Below are 25,542 nucleotides of genomic sequence, written 5' to 3'. Positions count from 1 at the left end.
GAAGGAAGCAAGTCTTGGAGGCTATGCTCCTCTCCTGGACTCAAGACTGGGGAGCAATTTCATGGGTGCAGTGTGGACTAAGTTCTTGGCTACAAAGTGCACTGTGAGAAGAGCTGGCAGGAGGAGGCAGAGTGAATCTCCATGAAGCTGTCACAGAGGATTTGCTCTGATTCCTTCATGCCAATGTCTCAGATGTCCCTTGCCAGCTTCCACAACTCTTTACTAGCATATTTCATGGAAAGTTGCCACATTTTAGTGCTTGCTACCCCAAGGGGTACTGAACCTCGATGGCTTCCAAATTATTTTTAGGCATGGCTGTGTCTGGCAGGGTTCTAACAGAGAACCAAAACGAATCCAGCCCTGGGGCTTGCATCAACGTTTGATGTCAATGATCAAGGGTCCAAACCGTTTCCCTCAGGACTTTGGTTATCAAAGAATGTGGGGCTAGAAATACAATGAAACTGAGCCAGTGACATAACTTTATCATTCTTCAATTTACAGCCAAGGTGTCAGCATGGTATTTCACATCCCTAGACCTTAAGAACAAGATTATCCTTCAGAATTGAAATTGGAAAGTATCAATATATAATGATTTCACCCTTCTTTATGGCTCCGTAATATTCCATTGTGTGTATGTACCACATTTTATTTATCCAGTCTGCTTTCTGTGGGCAGCAGGGTTGGTTCCATGTTTTTGCTATTGTGAATAGTGTGGCTGTAAACAAGTGTGTGCAGGTGTCTTTTCTGTAGAATGCAGACTTCTCAGCAAATTGGTTGGAACTGGAGACAATCAGACAATCATTCTTAGTGATCTATCACAGAAACAAAGAACTGAATACCACATGTTCTCACTTATAAGTGGGACCTGAACATTAATCATAAAAGCACAAGGGAGGGACTGGCAGTCACAAGACATGGCTGGGAGGGGGGTCACATAACAACACCTGATCCTAAACCAGGGGGAGCGAAGACCAATCGGAGGCCCAAACTTCACCTTCACACACATTACTTATGTCCCTAATCCTGACTTGTACCCCACATCTTTATAATAAAATAAAAATTTTTTAAAAGTATCCATATATAATGCATAAGACCAGCCATCTGTAGAATTAACCCAGCTTGGGAAAGATAAAGGGGTGAGGACAAAGAGTAACTCCAAAGCCCAGTCGATGTCACCATTGTAGGGTCAGAGGCCATGATGGCAGGAGTCCCTTTATAGCTGAAATAAATAAACGTAAAAACCTGGCTTAAGTGAGCATGGCTCTTTAGGTGAAGTATTTATTAATAGTAGTGTGTTTTGGCTTCCTGGGAGATGGGCCCTCTGACTGGAACATCTGGTTCTTTTAAGAAAACAAACACCTACCATGGACATGAGTGCCTCGGGCCAGCATAGCTCAGTGACACAAGCCAGTGTTTCTCAATACATGTTCCTTGGAACCCTATGCAGTGAGATGCTCTATAAAATAAGGAAAATGCTGTGGCCAGGTCTGTAGAATGCCGCTATCTCTACCCATCTGTCTGAAGATTCATCATACACATCTGTTCTCCTGGGCTTCCTCATCTCAATAAATAATACCACCACTTGCCCAACTGCTCAAGCCGGAAGTCTAGGCTTTGTCTACGATTCTTCTTTCCCTCACTCCAGTGTTCACCTGTCTGCAGACCTCTTGGCTCAACTCCCAAGAAATCCTGAGCTGGGCCATCTCCATATCTGTTCCTACTACCTTGATCCAAGTCGCTCTTGTCTATATGACTGCAAAAGCCTCTTAACTGGGCTCCTTCCTTCCATGCTTGCTCCTCCTTGATCTTATTCTCCAAAGAGAAACAAAGGTGATTTTTTTTTTCTTTTTTGAGTCAGAGTTTCACTCTGTCATCCAGGTTGGAGCACAGTGGCATCATTACGACTCACTGCAACCTCAATCTCCTGGGATAAAGAGGTCCTCCCTCCCCCACTTCCCTAGTAGCTGGGACTACAGATGCGTACTGCTACAAACAGGGTCTCGCTATATTGAACTTCTGGACTCAAGCAATCCTCCTGCCTCAGGCTCCCAAAGTGTTGGGATTACAGGCATGAGCCACTGCACCTGGTTTGAATTTTTTTTTAACTATAAATCAAATAATTCTTCTGCCCAAGACTCTCCCATGGCTGCCTGTGTCTCTTAGAATGGAGTCCACATGCTATACCCAGTTTAGTCAGTACCCTACAACCTGGCCTCAGTGGCATTGCTGGGGTCACCTGTCACACCCTCATTCATGTCCATGCCAGCAGCCCTCTCTGCTTCCAATCAACCTCAACATCTCCCTGTCCCTCGCCCACTGAGCTGTGGCTGCACTAGCCTTCCCTCTGCTCCTCTTACATGCCACGTTGACTCCCAACCACAGGGCCTCTGCACCAGTCGTTCCCCCTAATGGATCTACTTGACAATTGAGTTTTGCATGGCCACTTCCTTGACATTCACCTCCCTCCAACTTCAGTGTCATGTTCTCAGAGAAACCTTCTTATCAATCCAACCTACATTAGCAACCCAGTCCTTCTGAATCCCATCTCCTTGCTATAACTCACCACTATCTGATATTTCCCTCCAGCGGCATGCAGAGAGCAGGCAGCTTGGCTAGCTCATCCATCCTTGCCTCCCGAGGGCCTAGAACACTGTCTGGCACATGGGTGGCGTTACGCTCACTAAAAGTATAAGCATATTAGCATGCTCAAGGATCTGAGAGGACCTGCAATAAAGAGTATAACTCAAATTATCTTCCAATTTTGTCCCTCCCATAGAACCCTTCTCCTGCACTATAACCCAAGTTAGCATCCCAGGGAATATGCACCCTGCAGAGCACAGTTTGGGAAATGATGCCCTGATCACTCATATCATCCATATCCATCAGGGAAGCTCTGCCTGGGAATGACTCCCACTCAGGCAGCTCTCCCAAGAAAGGGTGCAGGGACTGGCCGCTGGATGTCTAAGCCTCATTGCGAGTCCTAGCATCCTGCAGATTTCCATATTATGAACTGGATATAATTAGATAATTAACAAGGGGACCTGACTTCCATCACACCCAGCACTACAGATTTTAACACCATCACAATTGGGAAACAGTACTTCTCAGAGGGAAGAAAGCGGTAACTGCCTATGAGGCAGCTGCTGTGTTTGAGTAGCTTTGTGCTGCGCCCACCCACAACGGGTGATGAAAGGTACATCAAGGTGTGCGGGAAGGTTTATTAATGCTGGTGCTCTGGGCACTGGAAACAAAAGGCCATTACTCTTTCAGCATACACTAGATGAAATCAAGCAACCAATGTGATCAGTGGTGTTTAGGTTTTATAGCTAAAGATGTATGGATGGCTTAAAAGAAAACAGTTTCAATGAACTTTTCTGTAGATTTTACCATGAGTCAGAAGCTTCCTAGTTCCTAAAGTCCTTGTTTTAATATTCTGCTATTAAAGCAAATGTTTTGGCTGGGTGTAGTGGCTCATGCCCATAATCCCAGCACTTTGGGAGGCCAAGGCGAGAGGATTGCTTGAGCCCAGGAGATCAAGACCAACCTGGGCCACATAGCGAGACCCTGTCATGACAGAAAATCAAAAAATTAGCGGGGCATGGTTGTGCACGTCTGTAGTCCCAGGTACTCGGCTGTGGTGAAAGGATTACCTGAGTCCAGGAGTTCTAGGCTGTGGTAAGCTCTGATTGTGTCACTGCCCTCCAGCCTAGGCAACAGAGTGAGACTGACTCAAAAAAGTTTTACAGAGCGGTCTTTTGCAGAGTTGTTTAGGAATCCAAGTATTCCCACTGTAACACAGTAGAGAGTAATCACTGTGGCTTGTTCATCTGCTTATACGTCAGCCTACCGTGAGCCTGACTGTGAGCACCAGTCCCTCAGGGAACACCAAAAAGCAGGCCCTCATCTTACACAGAGGGTGATCATCCCTGCACAGTGGGACTCCCCCGCCCTAGGTCCATCATAGCACAGTCACACCGAATGGGCGCTGCTCCCATCAGGGGATGCTGCCCCCTCAGGATTGTCCCCCGACTCTCGCTAAGAACCACTCACCACCTTCCCTCACTGCCTACTCTCTTTCTCTTCTGGTAAAGCAGAGGTATCTGCTGGAATAGAACTTTGCCTCCACAAAGTAAAACTACTCTCATAACTAACACCAAACACCCGGCCTGTAGGCAAACACACAAAAGGGTTCTGAAGTCTATTTTAGGGGCTGTGTGTTGCCCATGAGCATGTGGGTAATAGGCAGGAGTAGCTCATTAGCTTTGGCTGCTGGCGATTCTGACCGCTAAAAGTGCATGCCTTGGCCCGTCATGGGGGCCCTTGCTGCATCCATTTCAAGGTCATGCTAATTTCCCTCCGACCCACTAATAGCTCTCAGCATTGAAGAAGCTCCCGTGAAAAACACACAGAGTATGGGACTAGAATTTGCCCAGGGTGGAGGAGGGTGCCTGAAAACCAGAATGATCAGCTGGCGACGAGCCCCCACCTGGACTGCATCTCAGCTTGTGCTTTTGACTGCTGAAGTGTTGCTGGCTGGTGAGGTTGGCCCAGGGCTTGGGGAGTGGCCAGCACCTGCTGTTGAGGGGTGCCAGCCTGGCACTGGGAGGGGGCCCCGGCCGCCTGGGACACGGCGGGAGGCAGAGGCGAGGAGAGGTGCTGCTTCTGGGGCTGTTGCTGCTGCTGCTTGTACCGGGATAGGCTGAAGAAGAGGCCTAGAATGGCCTTGAGGTTTCCATTCCTGATCTCTGCAAGACAATAAAGAGATTCCGGTCAGACGGGAGTCCCCCGCTTCTTTCTGTTCCACGGGCGGCTTCAACCCACACATGAGTTTAATTTCTCTAGAATGAACACTTCATTGGCATCACAGTTGATTAAAATCAGGCCTAAACCACAAAGAAATGAGCTGATTCTCCCCACTGGGATTCGTGCGGAGACACGAGGCAAGTTGCAACTGGATGCCAGGTAAGGGCCAAGAGAAAATTCTCAGCGAGGACACCCCTGGAAGAGCAAGCATCCCGAGCAAGACTGTGCTTGCTCCACAGGCAAGGCAACCAGTCGGGGACAGAGGCGCTCTCTGTCACTGGGGGAAATGCACCATGTTCTCAGCTTCAAGCTACACTGAGTGTGCCAAGTGGCTGCTGTCCCACCCCACGGTCCGTGCTCGGTCATCCTACTCTCCAGTGCAGGAGATGGCAGAGAAAGCTCCAGAATGGTGGGCAAGTCCCCTGGTTCTTTTGGGCAGTTCCAGTTTCACCTTTCAGCTGCGCTTCCCTCTCCACGCCAGGAAGCCAAGGGAGAGGCTCACACCTGTAGCACGTTCTGCTCTGGTTCCAAGAGTCCTCGCCTGTGTCTATCTTGTCTGTTGAATAACTAACTAATTTGGGATGGTTGTAGGGACAGGCTATCAAGGGCCTGCTTCTGTAAGGGACTCAGATGAAACACCCCCTACATTACAAGAAATTAGAGCAGAGTGGGAATACATTTTTGCTTTTATTCCAAACGATATTTTTCAGATGTTAAAATGCACTTGCCTGGAGGCATGCATAGAGTTGCAGAGAAGAATAAAATATTTATTCACAGGCAGAGGGTACAAATCACAAGGGGTTTCTCAGGCGAGCCCTCCTTTTATACAGTTCTTCTAACACCAGTTGCTGATGGCAAGGCGAGAGTCTACGCAGACCCTGGCGGGGTAAGTTCTGGGGTCAGCCAGCATGAGAACAGAGGAGGAGGAGGGGGGCAGTGCAAATATACTGGCCCTCCCTGTTTTGCTGTCACTCTGGATATCTTTTCCTGAACTGGCAAAAGGGGTGTGAGGCCCAGGGAAACCTCAGAGGCCTTGTTAGAGGGGTGGGGAAAGGAAGCTTTGCCCATGTAGGTAACCCACTAGTCCCAGGCTAGGAAAGAGGCTGTTAGTCCTCTCCATAGGCCCAGCTGGGGATCAGAAGGTATGAATGAGTCCTTTCAGAAGCAAGCTCCATCCTGTGAGAGGGTGGGAAAACGGGCAACCTGCAGGTGCCTTTGCCCCTGTGATCTGCTGATTAGACCAGGCTGAGGTACTTGTCGGAGCATCCCTTTCTCCAGACTCTAAGAAAATGACAATACAAATATCTAGAATCCAGCCATCACACCCCGTGTCGGGAGCCAGCAGAATCTAACCGTGGGACAAAGCAGACAGGAGCAGTGTTTGGGAAAACTAAGCCATAAGTTCCAATCTGTATTCAACTGCTTACTGGTTGTGCAACCCTGGGCATGTCACTTAATCTCTCTGGGTCTTAGTAAAACGGCAGTACGAACATCACCTGCATCATAATCACACAAGGTTGCTTTGCAGATCACATGAGAGCATATATGCGAAAGCATACTGTGGACAATGAAGTCTTTCCCCGGTCTTGGTCACTATACAACAATAGTCCCTGAATCCTGAATAAGACCCTCGCAGCTTCAGCTTCAAACCTTAAAATGATGTTTTTCACAATGTTACACTTTGAATGTACTGTGCAAAACATGACACTATTGAGAGTGAAAGTGGGGGCTGGAAAGGGGGACTCTGATTCATACCAGGACCACAGCCGTAAGCCAGGTCTGATCTGGGCAAATCAGGGTGCAATGTCACTGCTTTTAAGCCACTTTGCATGATGCAGGCAGCAGAGAAAGCTCCCAAGTGGTGGGGCAAGCCCCTCAGGTTCTTGAGGAAGTTCAGCTTTAATGCTTCAGCCCTGCCTCTTCCCTCTGCATGCCAGGAACCAAAGAGAGGCTCACTCCTGTGGCATGTTCTGCTTCTGGTTCCAAATGTACTCACCGGTACACGAGAATTTCTCTGTGAGGCTCTGGCAGTGACAAGAGCTAGGGACAGAACCAAGATGAGCCAACTCCTGACATGCAAGGTAGCACCTATTAAGAAAGTTGGCATAACTGGCTGGGTGCAGTGGCTCACACTTGTAATCCCAACACTTTGGGAGGCTGAGGCAGGAGGACTACTTGAGCCCAAGAGTTTCATAGCAGCCTAGAAGACAGAGCAAGACTACATCCTACAAAAAAATAAAAAAGACAGCTGGGTGTGGTGGTGCATGCCTATAGTTCTAGCTACTCAGAAGGCTGAGGTTGGAAGATGGCCTGGGCCCAGGAGGTCGAGACTGCAGTGAGCTATGCCACTGCACTCCAGTCTGGGGGACAGAATGACAGTGAGACCCCTACTCAAAAAAAAAAAAAAGTTGAGAAAACAATTTCCTCTCGAAACTGAATTCACTGGAGGGAGAAAGTGGTGCTAATCACGAGGACAGACAAAATCTATGTAAGACTTCTCTTTAGTTCCTTTTACGGTTGTTATCACGTTGTTATACAGTTTATAATAACAGGAGCTATTACTAACTAGTATGTATCAGGCTAAACCCTTTATATGCATGATCTCCTTTAATCCTTACAACCTGAGAAGTATTATTATTCCTCTTCCACTTAAGGAGAAACAGAGGCTCAGAAAGATTTTATGACCCCTCCAAGGTAATTAACAGTGGGCCTGGAATTTGAATCTAGGTTTTTCTGGCTCAAGGTTCAGTTTCCTAACACTGAGTCACCTGTCTTACTTATATACCCATCATGTGTGGTGAATTTCAAAGCATACCAGGTAACATTTTATTTATTCAGCTAGTATTCTTTATTCTTCTGGTGTGTCCAACATTCCATAAGGCATTTTTTTTTTCATAATTGCTGTAGGTAGATAAGTAGGTCTTGAATTTACTTTTCAAACAAGACCTGTTCTATCTTTTCATTTAGGAGGCTAAAAGCAGAGCATAAGGCATTTTTAAAAAACCATTCAAGAAAAGACAAAAAAGAGAGCCACTAAACAATTCAGTGATATCCAGGGTTTCAGGGGATGACCACTGTAAAAAGCAGGCCCATTCACATCACAACTTTCTTTTTTTTTTTTTGAGTTGGAGTCTCACTCTGTCATTCAGACGAGTGCAGAGGCATGCTCCCAGCCACTGCAACCTCAACCTGCTGGGCTCTGGTGATCCTTCCGCCTCAGCCTTCCTAGTAGCTGGAACTACAGGCACGCGCTACCACACCCGGCTAATTTTTTGATTTATTGTAGAGATGAGGTCTCGCCAAGTTGCCCAGGCGGGTCTCGAACCCGCAGGCTCAGGCAATCCACTCACCTCGGCCTCCCAAACTGCGGGATTACAGGCTGAGCCACGGAGCCCGGCTTACATCACAAATTTCTTAACCTACCAGCCTGACCCCAGAGAGACAAACAGAGTCAGTTCTGGGTTCTCTATCTACTGTGGCCATTGAGAAACTTACTGTTCATAACAGTTTGTCCCTAAAACCTTTTTTCATTTGTCAAAGCACACTAGTAAATAAAAACACTTGTTCTGAAGAGGCAGCATTTTTATTATAAAGATCACTTATTTGGGGGGCCAGAAAAATCTGGGGTTGAATCTCTAGAATCCATCATTTATACACTTTGGGTTTTTACAAGATTCAATCTCTCCAAGTCTCAGTTTTCCTTTTCTTTACAATGGGCATATGTCCTATCACACCTTTCCTACATGACTGCTATAAGAATTGAAGATTAAATGAGAAAATGAGTGTAAAGCACCCCCTGACTCTGCACTTTCCCTTTTGCCTCGGGAATTATGGCCACTCATTCTGCAGCCTCTTCAGAATTCACCACATGAAGCTCAAGGAGCATCCTTCTCCCCACAGTGACTGGTACCCAGAAGGAAACCAATCTTTAATTATCTCATAGTAGGGAAAACTTGGTGGTGATCTCCCTTGTTTTTTCAACCAGCTTTACTGTGGTATAATTTGCATTTATAAAATTACGTGTACAAGTCAAGAATTTTTAGTAAGTTTTATAAATTCTTGATTTATAATCTTTCTATCATTCCCCCTGCAAAGATTCTTCCTGACCATATGTAATCAAGTCCCAAGCCTACTCCCAGGCAACCAATATTCTACTTTCTGTTTCTACAGATCTGGCTTTTCTGGACATTTCCTGAAAATGGAATCATGTAATACAACTTGCAATGGTCAGACACACGATTTTTCAACGTTATCGTTGTGTGGAAGCAATAAGTATTTGGTGGAAACCATACATTGAGCACCCATACGATCTTTCCATTTTTCACTTTCAGTCAGGTTTCCAGTATTCCATAAATTACATGAAAGATTCAACACTTGATCATAAAATAGACTTTGTGTTGGATGATTTTGCCCAACTATAGACTGATGTAAGTGTTCTGAGCATGTTTAAGGTAGGTTAGGCTGAACTGTGATGTCTGGCAGGTTAGGTTTATGAAATGCATTTATTTTCCATTTACAGTAGGTTTATCTGGACATAAAGCCATGGTAAGTTTCAGAGTACTTTTTTTTTTTTTCCGAGTTGGAGTCTCGCTCTGTTGCCCAGGCTAGAATGCAGTGGCACGTTGACGGTCACTGCAGCCTCGACCTACTGAACTCAGGCAATCTCTCTGTCTCAGCTTTCCAGGTAGCTGCAACTATAGGCATGTGCCACTCTGCCCAGCTGATTTTTAGATTTATTTTAGAGGTGACGTTTCGCTGTGTTGCTTAGGCTGGTCTTGAACCCCTTAGCTCAGGTAATTCTCTCTCCTTGGCCTCCCAAAGTGTTGGAATTACAGGCGTGAGCCACTGCGCCCGACTACATATACTGACTTCTTTTACTTATACTGTTTTTAAGGTTCACCTGTGTTAGATCCATATTGCTGAATAGTAGCCCATTAAAACTGACCAAATTTTGTTTCTCCATTCATCAGCTGATGGACATTTGGATTGTTTGATTTTCTTGTCAGATCACAAAAACTCAAGAATCCTGGAAGCCACGTCGTTCATGCCATGGGTGGTCTGTTACAGACAGTATCCAAAATATCTAGAATTGTGTTCTTTCCATATTTCCAAATGGTATCTGTTTGTGTCCCATGAGGCACCACAGAAGCCTGAAAACAAAACACAAAAGCCCACAAAAATGTTTCCCTCACAAAACATCCCAAGGCCTTGGAAAGGAAATATATCATTTGCATCTGATCAACTAACCTTACCCTCTTGACTTTTAGAGAAGGAAAGTGATGCACAGAGAACAGACTTGGCCAAGGAGATGCTCGCCAGTTGGTGCCTTAACCAATGCTGAGTTCTGGTCTCCTTTCTCTTCCTGTGGACAACCCCTCCTCCCCCAACACCCCTGCTGTGTAAACTGAAGAACAAACTGCATAGACCATCCTGCCATATTCCAGTCTCCATTAGGATCAGTACTGCCTTGTCTCTTTCTTTGGGTTCCAAATGATCACTTTTTCCCATTGGCTGGTGCTAGTCTGCACAGACACTGTGGGTAGTGTCCAGCATGAAGATAAGATAAATAGAAGTTAGATTATTGGCTTTTTTGCTGTAGTTTTTGTTTTTGTTTTTTTGAGTTGAAGTCTCACTCTGTAGCCCAGTCTTGAGTGCAGTGGTGCACTCACCACCACCGCAGCCTTGACCTGCTTGGCTCAAGTGATCCTTCCACTTCAGCCATCCAAGTAGCTACAGGCATATGCCACCACGCCCAGCTAATTTTTTGATTGATTATAGAGATGAGGTCTTACCAAATTGTCCAGGCTGGTCTCGAACCCGTGGTGGGGTCAGGTAATCCTCTCACCTTGGCCTCCCAGAGTGCTGGGATTATAGGTGTGAGCCACTATGCTCGGCCCTTACTATGTGTTTTAAGAGAAGCCTCAAGCCTGGTTTACAAGGACATGAGCACTGAAATAATCTAATACAAAGAAACCTCCTTTGTAGGGTAGAGGGATTTGGAGCCAAAGGTAGGGCTGTGTAGACCGCAAAATGGCAGAACTCCTATTCGGTTCCCTCAAGCTTCGGTTGCGTAAGACTTGCTCAGCTGACAGTGGATTCTGCAACACTGTCCCCGCAGATGGGCCGGGTACATGACTGACACGCACCACCTGACTCCAGCCCTCTGTGAATCTGCTGTTCACCAAGCCCTCCAGCAACTCTACCCACAGGAGACACGGGAACAGACATGAGGGGCGCCTTGCACGGAGGGACAGAAACGGAGGGTCCCAGTCAGTGCCACAGTCAGGTGAGGTGGGGAGGAGGAAATGGACACTTCTGGAAAGACCCTCTGCTTTCTGGCTCAGGACAAAAGAGGAACAAATTCAGTACCTAGGGCTCTGGGCAGCAGGGCAGCAAACCCAGGACTGAATTGATCAAGTTGGTGACAGGTTTCACTTCAAAGGATATACTCCTTTCACCTGGAAGGATCTTCCTGCCTCCATTTCTTCGATCTGCAAGGCCGATGAAGGGCTAACCCTTTGCCCCCATCATATGAATCCTACCTATGCCTGATCTTTTGTCTAGGTTTCCCTTTACCTTCCTTTTCTGTCTGGCAAATGATTACTCATCCCGTGACACTCAAGGAAAACACCACCCCCTCTGTGAAACCCCCCTGACTGCTCCAGGCAGAGTTGATCTGCCTTTCTTTGGCCACCACTGCATTTCATACATAACACCAGCACAGCTGTGTTATCATTTTTTGAGTCAAAGCCTCACTCTGTCACCCAGACTGGAGTGCAGTGGCACGCTCACAGACACCACAGCCTCAGCCTCCTGGGCTCAAGCAATCCTTCCACCTCAGTCGTCCCAGTAGCTGGAACTATAGGCATGTGCCACCATGCCTGGCTACTTTTTCTTGATTTAATGTAGAGACTTCATCTCACCAGGCTGCCCAGGCTGGTCTCGAACCCCTGATCTCAGGCAATCCTCCCACCTCCACCTCCGAAAGTGCTAGCATTACAGGCGTGAGCCACCGCACCAGGCACAGCTGTCTTATTAATTGGAATCAAGGTTAGCTGTGTATGACCAGCTTGACTACCTGTGCACCCCAGTACCTAGCACTATGATAGACTTATAAGTTGTGCCTGGCAACTGTTTGCTGATCTAAATAGAATGTGCTTACCCTCTGACCTTTGCTTCTCCATTCCAGGAGGATGGGCTCGTGGCCAGATAGCACAAACTCCAGGTGTTCTCAAAACAGCCAGAGATAAAAGCCGCTATTCCTCATGGGGGCAGGTCTACAGATGGCTGTGACAGGTGGCATGTGTGTCGGGAAGGGTTTGTGGGGGATCCTGAACACTACCCCAGGGCAAGGGGAGGCCCAGGCTCACAGGGCTCTGGCAAGTCTCCAACAGCCAACAGGGCAGTTCCAACCTTCAGGAACACCGGCGGGGGTGAGGGGGGAGGAACACCTAGTCCAGGGAAGTCCCCCAAACCAACCACACCTCCACGGGTTCCCTCAGGCTGGCAGCTTCTGCCCCAGGCACCCGCCGTCTGTGCCCTGGAACAAAGGCTCTCAGTGGCTCTCCCACAGGCAAGTCAGGGCAGGCCTGAGCTGTTGAAATGCTTCAAGGACAGGTGCATACACCTTCCTGGATCCAAATTCGGCTTTAGTCAGTGGGAAAGGGTGGAGGAGTATCTATGGGGCTTTCCAACGGCTGATTTTTTTTATCAGAAAAGATGCCTCAGGCACTCTATCATCTTCAAAAGGAAAACAAAAAGCATTAACTCGACATTACTTTCTAATAGACTCTAATGCTTTTGCTTTTCTAGTGGTTATGCAGGGGGCAAGAAACACGGGCAGCAGTGAGGAGGAGGAAACGCCAGGCCTGTGAATCAGCAGATGTGAGTAGCTCAGCCACTGCCAGTCCCGTGGGCCTCCTTCTTCCTAAGTGTCAATCTCTTAGGACTTTGGTTTCCTCATCTGTATCATAGGGATAACAGTAGTACTACAGGCATGTGTCACCATGTCCAACTAATTTTTTAAAATTTGTTTTGTAGAGATGGGGTCTTGCTATGTTGGCCAGGTTGGTCTCAACTCCTGGGCTCAAGCAATCCTCCTGTCTCGGCCTCCCAAAGCACCGGGATTACAGGCGTGAGCCCTCACACCTAACTATTACTCATGCTTTTTGTAAATTCAAGGAGTTGACAGAAGCTGGGAACAGTCACCTTACCACAGGTCTGCAGCAGTTCAGAATTGATCATACCACCAATATCATCAGAGCTTCCCACTCCCACCAAATCAATCTAAGGAGATCTGGAGGACAGAATGTCATTTGGAGAGATGATGTCTGATAATCACAGAGACAGGATATCTCCCTCCCGTCACTGGGGAGCCAAGGCGGTGGGGTCCTTGAGTTCCTGGAAGTCCAAGGAGTAAGGATGCTGAGAGAATCTCTCTACATGGAGGGCTGGCAAGAAGCAGGCCCAAGCCATGTGCAATGGCTCATGCCTATAATTCCAGTACTTTGGGAGGCAGAGGCGAAAGAAATGCCTGAGCTCAGTCTGGGCAATCTGGTGAGACCTCATCTCTACAGTAAATCAAAAAATGAGCCAGGTGTGGTGGCACATGCCTGTAGTGCCAGCTACTTGAAAGGCTGAGGTGGAAGAACCACCTGAGCCCAGCAGGTCAAGGCTGTGGTGGCTGTGAGTGTGCCACTGCACTCCAGCCTGGGAGACAGAGGGAGATTCCAACTCAAAAAATAAAAAATAAAAAAAGAAGAAGAAGCAGGCCTGGCATTCTAGCCCCAGAAAGGACACATGCATAGCAGACTTGGCCGATGTACTCTTGGCTACCTGAGTGGGAAAAAGAGCTAAGAAAGGCCGTGTGGGGAGGGTCCTGTGGGTGACAGGAGGATCTGAGGGTCCACACACTGCAAGTGGGAAATGGAGGTCACGCATTCCCGCAGGATCTGTGGCAGGTTTCGGCAGGACTGCGAGAGCTGGCCAGGCCTCTCAGAAGACCACCAGTGCCCCAGAGCAGCACAGGAGTGAATCCTGGTAGGCAGGGCACACTAAGACCACCCACTGCTCGGGACAAAGGCAATGACAGTCACTGTAGAGGAGGTCAGCAGCCTCACCAGCAGCAGAACTCTGCCTCTTCTATGCTGCCCAATCCTGGAGGCTCAGGCACAAGAACCAGGGAAGGGGAGAGAAAAGAGTCAAGCCACCATGCCCCACCGCCCTTCCATCTTCTAAAGCCACTTGCACTGGAGGGAAGAGGGGACAGAGTTTTGAGTAGAGTTCGAGATTGAAGTTTAAAACTAAGCCAACCTGAGTCATAAGTATGGACAGAAAACTGTTTTAATAACTGAATGAAACTAAAGAGTTGTGGATACCGGCCAAAATGTCATTGAGTCTCAACTCAGCAGGAAAGATGGGGATTCAGCATCTGCCATCGAGGCAGTAATCAGTTGCAATACCATGACCCCTGCATAGTTACAACCCAGTGACTGGACAAGGTGGCGCACCGGTCATCACATGCTCTTCACGCTCAGACTCATAGGGGTCCTCCCAGCACCAACAGGGCTGAGGGCTGAGTATCCCCTGCATGACGTGCCTCCATGGGCCACAACATCCTCTGAAACAACGTTCTGGGGAACAGAGTTCTAAGTCTGACTCCTTTCACCTTTGTGTGACATGCCTCGACATCACCCCTCTGCGGTCCCAGAGGACACCATGAACACGGGCTCAGAAATCACACAGACCTGGGTGCAAATCCTGGTTCTGCCACTCTCTGACTGCATGCCTCAAGGATGTCACTTAGCTTCTTTAAGGCAAAGTTCCCTCATCTACCAACAGAGGCTGTTCAAAACTCCAGCTCTGGTTGTGAGAACTGGAGCCGCTACGGATAATGTCCTTAAAAGCACAATTGGTATTTATTCATTCAACAAATACTTATTGCATAGAATCTCTATGCCTTAGGGTACAGAGAGAGCAGGCGTTTGGGGAAACAAATGAGGGTATGGGTGGCAAAGTGGTCAGGGGTCACTCCAGGTCAGGTAGAAAGAATCAGGCCCATAGAACCTGCGTCCCAAGAGATTTTCTGCTGAGCACACCTCTATTACCATCCCTGCTGTTGCTGGGGGGGACACAGGCCTGTCCCTGAGGCCCAATCACTCCCAGGAATCAAGAGGGGCATGTCCTGCCACCTGCTGACCAGCATAGAACTCTCTACCAGGAGGAAATCATGTGTTCGTGGGCCTGGAAATTTGCATCTTCCCACCACCACCAACCCCCCACACCCCATGTGTACTCCACATGTCAGTCGCCCTGCTCTCATTCCCATGGATGAGGGCCCACACCCAGGGGAGGGGAACCCTCTGGGATCAGGGCTGACCACATTACATCTGCTTCTGAGACCTCTGGAAGCAGTATGACCACGCCCAGCCAAGGACAGGCCCAGCACATTAGAGTTCCCAATTGGGAAGGCTAGCAGTCCCACTCTGAGACACGTCATACCCACGAGGTCCTTTATACCACCCACCCTGAATCCCAGAAGAAACTACAGCTCAGAAACACAGCCAGGAAACCCAAACTTTCACCAAGACAAGGAACAGGTCCCAAGTGGAATCCATCATATCTACAAACTTACCTGCTCCATGTGGCCACTGCCTTCCTCAGTGCACCCCTCTGCCCTACCCTGATCACCACCGGGGTCCATGCTAACAGGTGTCCTTTCAAGAAGCAGCCTTACTAGGGAAGGGTGGTTGTCACTTGAAGCCCAAACTGCTTTACCTGTTCAGGAAAAACTGGGAGGCAGGTGCAGCCAAAGCACTTGGGAGGAGGCCTGGGCCTATGGCAGCCCTAGGCTGGCAGCTGCTTGTGTTTACAAACAGGAGGGAGTGTAAAAGTTTCCAGACTGAGCTGTTGCCTCAGGAGGCTGGGAACTCGGACTAGCCGACTCCAGACCAATCCCTAACTTAACTGCAAAACAGGGGCAAACGCTAACGTGCTCACTGGTCACCAAATTTAAGTGAATTAAAAACTAATCAGGAAGTAAAAATGTAGCACTGCATGAATAAATCACAAGATTTTTTGTTTGTTTGTTTAGGGCTGCTTCATCTAATAAGAGATAAGGATTAAGTGACTTTCCCTGGGAGATGCTCATTTTCATATGTTCTGTGGCTAAGTGTCCTCTCTCCCATGGATAAGGTCTGACTTGATAATTAGCTGAATCTCCACCCAGGTGAATCAAGTCAGCATTGTTTAAGTGAGGCCTTCTCAAATCACAGCGGGTCTTGCAATCACAGCTGGTCTGGCTGAATCTGCATTCTTGGAGCGATTCTTTGGGTTGTCATAAAGTTGGCATCCTCAAGTAGAAGCAAGCATTCAGCTGCCCTAAGGAAAGTCAAACCAGAAGAGACCACCAGCATCCCCTGTCTTCTTGGTACTAATATGACCCATAAGTAACAAGTGGGCATTTCTTATGCTGAGAGGCAGCTTCATGACAAGTGCTCTAACTCACCTTCTGCAGACAGCCCCTGGATGTTTATCCCTTTAGCTGCCAGGAAATTCAAGCAGGCATCTATGTTTTCAATCTAGAGGGGAAAAAAAAAACACAATATACACTTAATAATATCCAGCCTCTTCCAAAGTCATCTCTTGTTAGAAACAAAAGGCAAAGAGAATGCTATAAAGTCGGCCAGTGGCTGGATGGACACAGGTTGGGACAGCCCTCTGTCCCTACTTGCACAGGAAAAGGTTACCTAATATCCCAACTACACAGTGCCAAAAGTCAAGCCTTGGATTGTTCACAGCCGCCAAAAATAACCAGGGTGGAATTGGAGCTCTCATCTGATCTCTGTCACCAGCGCAATCCTGAAATCTTGAGCAGTGGCCAGAAGAATGGAGGTGGGGACGAGGTTAGTGGACACACCCATCGCCCAGCAGCTGCGAGAAATTTCCAGTCACCAGAGAGGCAGGCAGTCAGATTTACACACAGTAAATAGGAGTTTTAACAGGAATTTTGTTTATCCACGACATTATCAGAAGGGCAGGCATTGCAGATGACCAGGGAGGGCTGTGACCTCCCCAACCCCTCTGTCCTTTGCGCTCTCTGTAGCAAAAAGGGGTCTGCCAGCTAGCTGAAGTGTGGGAGGCCTCCCAGGTTAGTCAGGGCTGATCTCACTGCCAAGGACAAGTCAATGTCCAGCCCTCATGAACAAACCGTCAGGTCATTCCCAAGGGTCTAATTTGACTTCAGTTGTCAGGGCTAATTATTTTTGGTTTAAAGGAAAATGTTCTGGTTTGATTAATGTCAATGGTGACCACAAGTAAAAGCAATTGCTTTCGACTTGGCATGAGGATCTTTGAATTTCACACAATTTGCACCTCACAATGGGGACGCCACTCACTCCATCCCACTTCGCATGACTTCCAGGGTCCATCAACATTCTTATGAACTCAAACTAGCATTTAACCCATAGAGTATATCCTGAACTAAGAAATGATTGTCTTTAGCAGTATACGGGTGACCATTCTCTGTCCCCATCCCAAGCAATTTCCTGAAGCTCCTTCACAGTCATAGAAAGCATGAACAATCTACATATCAAGAGTTCTTTGAAGAGAGTCTTCAAGACAGTCTTTCTGAAGTTCATGTCCATTCTCCCCCTGATGTTCAGACTTTCCCTCTTCTGATGATAGTCTTCTCATCTCCCGAATGCTTCAAATTAAGCTACGAGACACCTAAATAGAACCACAGCCATGTTCTAGAATCTACTCAACCTTGAGCTTGAAGTGACTCCATCCTTCCATTTTTAGCACAGGTTCCTACCTCCCTTTCAACCTCCAACCCACCTTAAGGGTCTGCATCTTGGAGACATTCTCTCATCCCTTAAAAAGGGGCCAGAATGCAATTTCCTACACAGTGAATAAGTGTTGATGCTATGGGTGATGCCTGCCACCAGAGCAGAGAACCATTCCTTCTACAGGCAAAGGAAAAGGAAGACTTCTCTTCATCTCTCCTTTCCTCTGTCCAGCCAGGGCGATGAGTGACAGTCAAGGGCTATCATCTACGAAGGAGAAGGGAGGGGGAAGAAAAGAAGAGAATGGTTGGCAGTACCCAGTGCGGGCAGCAATCTGCTCCCATGTGTAAGAGTAGTAAAAGTCACACCTCTACATGCTGTTTCACCATACTTTGAAACCTTGCTTCAGAGAGAACATGCTGTCAGCCCTTATTTCTACTGCTGTATATAGTAGTAATACCCCCAAACCACTCAAAAGGATTTGTTGCCCCCCAAAAGAGACACTGGCATTTAAATCATGATAAAATTATATAATTCCTCTCCTAAAATCCTGTCCTATTTCGTTCACATAATATCTTGTGTGTGGCTAATAAGAGGGGCTTTGGCAATTATGTCCCCATGGAAAATGAGTGGAAAAAAAGGTGACTTGTCTTGAATCTCTGTCATTGCAAAACCAAAAATAATATACTTGTTTTTTATCCTGGGAAGGGTCATGGAGGCGGGCTGGTAAGGTCAGTTAAGCTTCTTCAGCAATAGTACAGTGTCTGAAGGAAAGATGCCCCCAACACATTCAAGAAAGGATTGTTCAACTACAACACTGAACTTCTACAGGAAGGAGTGCAAAGCACATTTACTTGTCATATTTATGGAGCATTCAATGCACACAACATCATTTAAAGTACACAATAGTGTCTTTTGCAAGGCTATCCTTGATCCATTTCAATTCAGCCATCTGCTGGGCTTTCTTTGAACATCACATTCTATTAAAAATGAGTAATTATAAAAAAAGTTACCAGAATACTTCTTTCTCCTTTGTTAACTTTTTAAAGTACTGCCATTTTTTTTCATAGGATTTCATCATTTTGATCAGTAATTCTCCATTGGTTAAGGAGGAAGGGTTGAAGTAAAAGAACAATTTATCAACATCTGGTAACACTTTGGGCTGACACAAAGTATGGGGGGGTGCCACTAATATCCAGTAGGTAGAGGCAAAACATTCTACAATGCACAGGATAGCCCCTCACAGCAAGGAATTATCCAAAGTGTCAACAGTGCTGAGGTTGAGAAGCCCTGAGTTATATGATTCTTTCAAGCATTCATTCAATCAATATCATGGTACAAATGTGCGGGCACTGGGCATGAGTCTTTTAATGGTGTTGGTCTATTATGTGATGGAGAAAGTGAGGTAAGGAAGTCTGATTTTTGACCAAGATTACATAGTTCAATGTCAATAGCTTGGCTGGAGAAGACCCAGGTGGTCCTCCTGTCTGTGATAGGAGGCTGCATTTACATAACCCTTCTCTTGGGTCTACAGAGCCATCGACACCCCCCCATTCCTGTTCATCTCAGGAAGAACCAGAGCACATAAACAAGGAAGCATTAGGCTCTTCCTTGATTAGGGTGAAAGAGGAATCTGAGGGCACCAGGAATATTTTATTCTAAAGAGATGAAATACGGGCAGCGATATTGAGATGGCTAGACTGTACTTCCAGAACGCGTTAAAACTAAGAACTTGGTGATTATTTAAAAGACCATTCATGAACCCATCAAGTGCCTTGAATTTTTCCCCTCTACTATGAGTTTTCTGTTCACAGAAGGAGTTCAAAAAACATTCCTCAAGTCTCAAACCCACTCTTTAATAATGTTCCATTAAGGTTAAAAATCACTCCTGACAAGGCGGCCGAGACCCACGCTCTTTCATCTGCACCCCAGGAGGAGAGCCGGGCTGGGAAGCAGGCTGGGGTCAGATGTGGATTCCAAACCTCCTGGCTCCATCTGGAAGGAGATCAGAAGGGGAGACTGTTTCTTTGATCCAGGCCCTCTTGTGATTAAAATTCACCTTAAGCTTTTCTTCTAAATATTGTACAGGTAAACACAATCCATCCTCATGTACTGTTGAAACTGCCAACTCCTACCCCGTCCTGAGAGGGGACCGGCCCCAGCAGCAGCACCCAGGACCTTGTGCTCTAATGAGTACAAGGGTGTCCTTGTGCCCATCTTTAATGAGGCTCGTGGCTCATGTGTGATCCAGACACACAGCGTGAGATGAGGATCCGATTAAAGTTGGAAGGCAGAACAACAGAAAAGATGCTTAAACGGCAAAGTATGTAAATATGACCAAAGTTGTTCATTAACATGTAGCAACCAATATAAACTACTTTCCAAAATCAGATGAAAAAAATCTGTGCAAAGTCTGACATTCCAGGGTCTCTGCGGCAAGGAGAGGGCAGGACTGGGTGAGAAACTACTGTAGTTATTGCCATAGAAATGGGTCCAAGAGTTCTAAGATTGAGTTGCTGGAGTTTGCAGGATTAGCTGGGGTGAGAAGCCCAAAAGAGGAACCACCACATGGCTTGGAGACCCCAGGAGCAGAGAGGTGCTGGATGGAGAAAGAGGGCAGATCAAGACTGGACTTCCCAGAATTCCCTTTGCTGGGGGCCAAATGTGGCCCCCTACCTTGTACAGTCCATGAGCATCCAGGAGAGAGGTGGCAATTGGGCCCTCCATGGAGTGCACAGTTCCTCAACAGTCTCTGAACTTCATACGTTCAGGGCAACTGCCAAGGGCTGTGTATGTTACAGCCTTTGTCTCCTGTATCCAGAAATACAGCCCCACCTGGGATAGCCAGAGAGCTAGAAAATCAAAACAAGTGCCAAACAACTAGAGAGAGAATGGGAGATGGGAAGCAAATGGGAAACTTCACATTTCAATCGTGATTAAGGCTGGACTGGGTTACCTGATCATGTAAAATTTGCAAACCTCGGAAGCACTGCGTACATCTCCTTGTAGCTTGGAGACTGATCAAATACCATCTGTTGTGGCAGTTGTCATGGCAGCATTTTTCTCTGAATACCAGTGTAGCTGAGTGCAGAGCGCATTAAAATGATTAATGCAAACGAAGACCATCTCTGTGGGCGCTACCGCAGCCCAGGGAAGATGATATTCTGAGCATACCAAGTAAACGGAGCGCTAGTGTCTAGAGTTAACACTTTCTCACCAGGCCTGTTGGAGTTCTCCAGTCCAGGAAGAGAGGCAAACAAGTGCTGTATTGAAGTAGGCACAGCCACAGTCATTTTTGTAAACCACGAAATGCATCAAGCCCAGGTTAAGTGAGAACTTGCAGGTTCTGGCAACGCGGAAAGCACACTGTAGCATTGCAATGAAACTCATGTCAGCTCAAACAACTTCCATCCGGAAGTGTATGCGACCCTCACACCTGACATTGCTACTTGCCATCAAAAATAATTGTCAGCTGCGGGTGGTGGCTCACGCGTATAATCTCAGCACTTTGGGAGGCTGAGGTGGGAGGATGTTTGAGCCCAGGAGCTCAAGACCAGCCTGAGGAACATAGTAAGATCTCATCTCTACAAACAAAAAACAAAACAAAACAAAAAAATAAGCTGGGCATGGTGGTATGCACCTGTAGTCACAGATACTTGGGAGGCTGAGGCAGAAGGATCAGTTGAGTCCAGAAAGCCAAGGCTGCATGTGAGCCATGACTGTGCCACTGCACTCCAGCTTGCGCGACAGAGTGAGACCTTGACTCCAAAAAAAAAATCATCATGCATTTATTTACCTATTGATTCACCCATCTTTACTCAGCACCTACTGGGTGTCAGGGACACAATCCCAGACCTTGCAGATCCCCCTAATGTGGGGGGAACTGGCACTAAATAAATATGCACAAGAAAGTACATGATGCCAAGCTGCCATGGTTACTTTGAAGGAGAAAAGTGTTGGGAAAGTAGGTCCTGGAAGGAAGGCAGAATCTAGCCTTAGGCATGAGGGTGGAAGGTTCAGGAAAGGATTTCTTTTCTTTTTTTTTTTTTGAGTTGGAGTCTCACTCTGTTGCCCAGACAAGTGCAGTGGCCGCTTGCGGCCACCACAGCCTCGACCTGCTGGGCTCCGGCGATCCTTCCGTCTCAGCCTTCCAAGTAGCCAGAATTACAGGCATGCGCTACCACGCCTGGCTCAATTTTTGATTTATTGTAGAGATGAGGTCTCGCTGCCCAGGCGGGTCTCGAACCCGCGGGCTCAGGCAATCCACTCACCTCAGCCTCCCAACGGCACGGGATTACAGGCTGAGCCACCAAGCCCGGCTAGGAAAGGATTTCTTAAGGAAGAGACAGCACATAGGTCCACAGATAGGACTTTTTTTTTTTTCTATTTTGTTCACTTATGTGGCCCCATGAGCCTAGAATAGGGTACGGTGCACAGTAGGCGCTCGAGAATATTCACTGACTGAAGGAATGAAGGAAAATTTGTGTGAGACCTCAGGCATTGGTCAGAGAACAGGAGTGAAGAAGAATCTACCAAGCCCAGGGAACCTAACGCCGAAAAGCCTCCACGCAAGACTCCATACACCACGTTCTGGGAACCCAAAGAAAGTCAAAATGGTTGCAGCACAGTGGGCAGGGGAGAAGGGCAACCAGAAGGCACCAGAGCCAGGGCACCAGGTGGTCACACAGGGCCACGCCCACCACAGAAGGAGCTGACTTGGGGAGGAGAGAAGGCGGGGTCTTTCCATTTTACAGGAAGTCTTGTCTGTACCTTAACCTGCCCATGACCATGGCAACCGAGCACAGCCAAGCCCTGCTCGTCTGAGAGTTTGAGAATGGGCTAGCTCATGTTAGAGATGGCTCAAACAGTGACCTCAAGGTGGGCTCCCTGACTACCAGGTTGGACGCAGAGAAGGGGAGGGATGGGATGAAGATAAAAATAAAAAAAAGAAGCAGAAAGAAACATATATGAAATCAAACCAAAAGGCAAAATTCACTTTGAGAAAATGCCCCCTGAAAGGTCTGTCTTCCCATGTTGTCTGTCTCCTTCCTTTACATTTCTAGAGGCCACACCCTTATGTATGATTTGCCTGGCTTCTTTTTCCTGTCCACCTATGTCTGAGTTGGGGTGAGCATCCTCATCCAAGCATGTGGCTCACAGAGCACAGGGTGGTCTCTGAGATGCACAACCCCTTGAAGGGCAGAACTCACAGTGTCCTAACGAGCCAGAAATGCGGGACGTGCACGGTGGCAGGAAAATATTTGGGCACATCAGAGCCTTCCGTCAGCCACATGGGCTGCTCCTGCTTGACTAAAACATAGAGCCAGCTTCGTCCAGTTGTACAAGGAGCTCCATGCCTTCTGCCCCAGCTTTGGCCATTCAAGCACCAAAGCTTTTAGGGGACCAGGGGGCTAAGAGGTGCGGTCTAAGAGTTCCCACGTCAACTGCTTCTGTTTCTTCCTTATTGCCCTGCCCAGCTCCTTCCTTTAATTTGGCAATGCTATCCACCATATCGTTTACAATATTTATAACTTCAGCCTTCCATGAGGTTGTCAAGAACTCCTTTTATAAAAATCTTTCTAAGAGCCTATCTGCTTTACAGCACTTACAGCAAATGGGCAAGTCCATATGGATACAAACAATTATCTCTCGAGAAAAAATGGAAAACGAGTCTCTCCATGTCCTCCAATGACTGTCTTTTTCTACTTTGTTTCCAACTGTCTGGAATGTTTTGTTTTCCTATTTTTTTTGACTTTTCCATTTTTCCCTTGAAACAAAGAGAGAAGCCGGGCACAGTGGCTTACACCTATAATCCCTTTGGGAGGAGGAGGCGAGAGGATTGCCTGAGCCCACTGGTTTGAGACCAGCCTGGGCAACTTGGCAAGGCCTTGTTTCTACAATATGTCAAAAAATTAACTGGGCATTGTGGCGCATGCCTTGTGGTTCCAACTACTTGGAAGGCTGAGGTGGAAGGATCATCTAAGCCCAGCAGGTCGAGGCTGCGATGGCTGGGAGCATGCCACAGCACCCCAGCCTGGGCAACGAAGTGAGACTCCAACTCAAAAAGAGATGAGCAGAGGGAGAGGAGAGGAGAGGAGAAGAGAGGGGAGGGGAGGGGAGGGGAGAGAAAAAAAAGAAAAGAAGCAAAGAGAGAAACCTGGAAGGGGAGTTGGAGCTAAAATTCTCGAAGTCTGTCTTTGCTCTGAAGGCTCCCATCCTAAGCCCTTACAGTGACAGCAGCCATGATGAGGAAACAGGCTTCACTGGTGACCAGCCCCACCAGAAAGATCCAAGACTGCTTTTGTGTGTATTCACTCAGTACTCCACTCTGTAGCACATTCCTCTGACTACCATTTCAGAGTAATACTCCTGAACGTCCTCTCACTTCCAAAAGGAATCGCTGCTCTAAGTCAAGGACTCCAAGTTAAAAGTTGGACGCAAACACAAGAGGGGAGCAATGAGGGATAAGGAGTAATATTTAGAGGACATAACACTGGCTCTGGGTTCAGACAAGCCTGGGTTCAAATCTTGATTCTGCCATTCGCTAAATTATGGCCTTCAGCAAGTTACTTCAGTGGCCTGATCTGTAAATGGGCATGATAGCACCTACTGCACAGGGTAGTGGTGATTGTTAAACAAGAGGATATATGTGTGTGTGATGTGTGCCCAGCAGCTGGGAGTTTTTGTTTCTGTGCTGTAATTTTTGATGTGCATGTTCCTAGGCAATAGTTCTAAGGATATGACATTCAGCACTGTGTCTTGGCTTCTGGCAAAACAGAGATTTGGATACGCTTATCTGCCTTTCCTTTCTTCCGCCAGGCCTTCCTTTTCAGCCCAGCTTTCTAGGAACCTGGGTTCCCCCTCCCATCATCTGATATCAAACCTGCCTCTCAACAGTCCCTCTCTAGAAAAGATGCTGATAAACTAACTCACACTGAGACAGAGGGGACAGCCATTGGCTTCCCACATGACCATAATTACTAGGTGACCATATCTGTTGAAAGAGTATGGACTTTGGACTCTTCCACACCTGGAGCCTGGCTCTCCGACACAGTACCCACAAGACCTTGATAAAATTATTAACTGCTTCAAGCTTCAGACGCATCACCTGTGACACAGAAATGCTGATATCTATCTCACAGCATTACTGAGAGGATTAGATGGGTGGCTATATACCAATGGTCTGGAACTTCACATATTCAGAGATTTTTTTTTTTTTTTTTGAGTTGGAGTCTCACTCTGTCGCCCAGACTGGAGTGCAGTGGACGCTCCCGGCCACTGCAGCCTGGACCTGCTGGGCTCCGGCGATCCTTCCACCTCAGCCTTCCAAGTAGCCGGAATTACAGGCATGCGCTACCACACTCAGCTGATTTTTTTATTTATTGTAGGGATGAGGTCTTGCCAAGTTGCCCAGGCGGGTCTCGAACCCGCGGGCTCAGGCCATCCACTCACCTCAGCCTCCCAAAGGTGCGGGATTACAGGCTGAGCCACTGAGCCTGGCCAGAGATTTTAAAAGGCTCATTCTTCATACAATTTCATGATGGCAGAATTTTATACATCAGTGGCATTTCCTGTAAGTGAAGGATCATTTTGAAGGGTGAGACACCCAGAGACTTGTTAAATTATACGACACTAGTAGCCTTTCTACAAATAGGTGCCTTGTCACTAGAATTCATTCTGACCCTGCCAGAATCAGCACTATCTATCCAAAAAGCTTTCTAATCAAAGTCTCCTCTATTGAGTTGCTTGAGGCCTAAGACCAAAAGGCATTTTGGTTAAGGAGAGTGTACAGTTCTTATGGAAAACAGTATAAAGGTTGCTCAAAACATTAAAAACAGAACTACCAAACCAGGCGCAGTGACTCAAGCCCATAATCCCAGCACTTTGGGAGACCGAGGCAAGAGGATTGCCTGAGCCCAGGGGTTCAAGACCAGCCCGGGCAACTTGGTGAGAC

The 25,542-nt window shown here is 47.3% G+C and overlaps 1 protein-coding gene across 1 annotated transcript in view; it reads right to left on the bottom strand.

The window, feature by feature from the left end:
• The window catches only part of LOC103269648 (neuron navigator 2), a 411,491-nt gene that overhangs the window by 225,245 nt on the left and 160,704 nt on the right, over nucleotides 1–25,542 (bottom strand). The window contains exons 4-5 of the mRNA XM_008067217.1: nucleotides 16,310–16,382; nucleotides 4,487–4,745 (exon numbers count right to left, since the gene is read on the bottom strand). Coding sequence (XP_008065408.1) covers nucleotides 4,487–4,745; nucleotides 16,310–16,382 — 332 coding nt within the window. The remainder of the gene's footprint in view (nucleotides 1–4,486; nucleotides 4,746–16,309; nucleotides 16,383–25,542) is intronic.

The sequence above is a fragment of the Carlito syrichta genome, unplaced genomic scaffold, assembly GCF_000164805.1.
Source record: "Carlito syrichta isolate Samal-C Ts95f unplaced genomic scaffold, Tarsius_syrichta-2.0.1 Scaffold309408, whole genome shotgun sequence".
Classification (NCBI taxonomy): Eukaryota; Metazoa; Chordata; class Mammalia; order Primates; family Tarsiidae; genus Carlito; species Carlito syrichta.
Note: the sequence above shows the minus strand (reverse complement) of the source record. Positions and strands in the feature narration are given on the sequence as shown.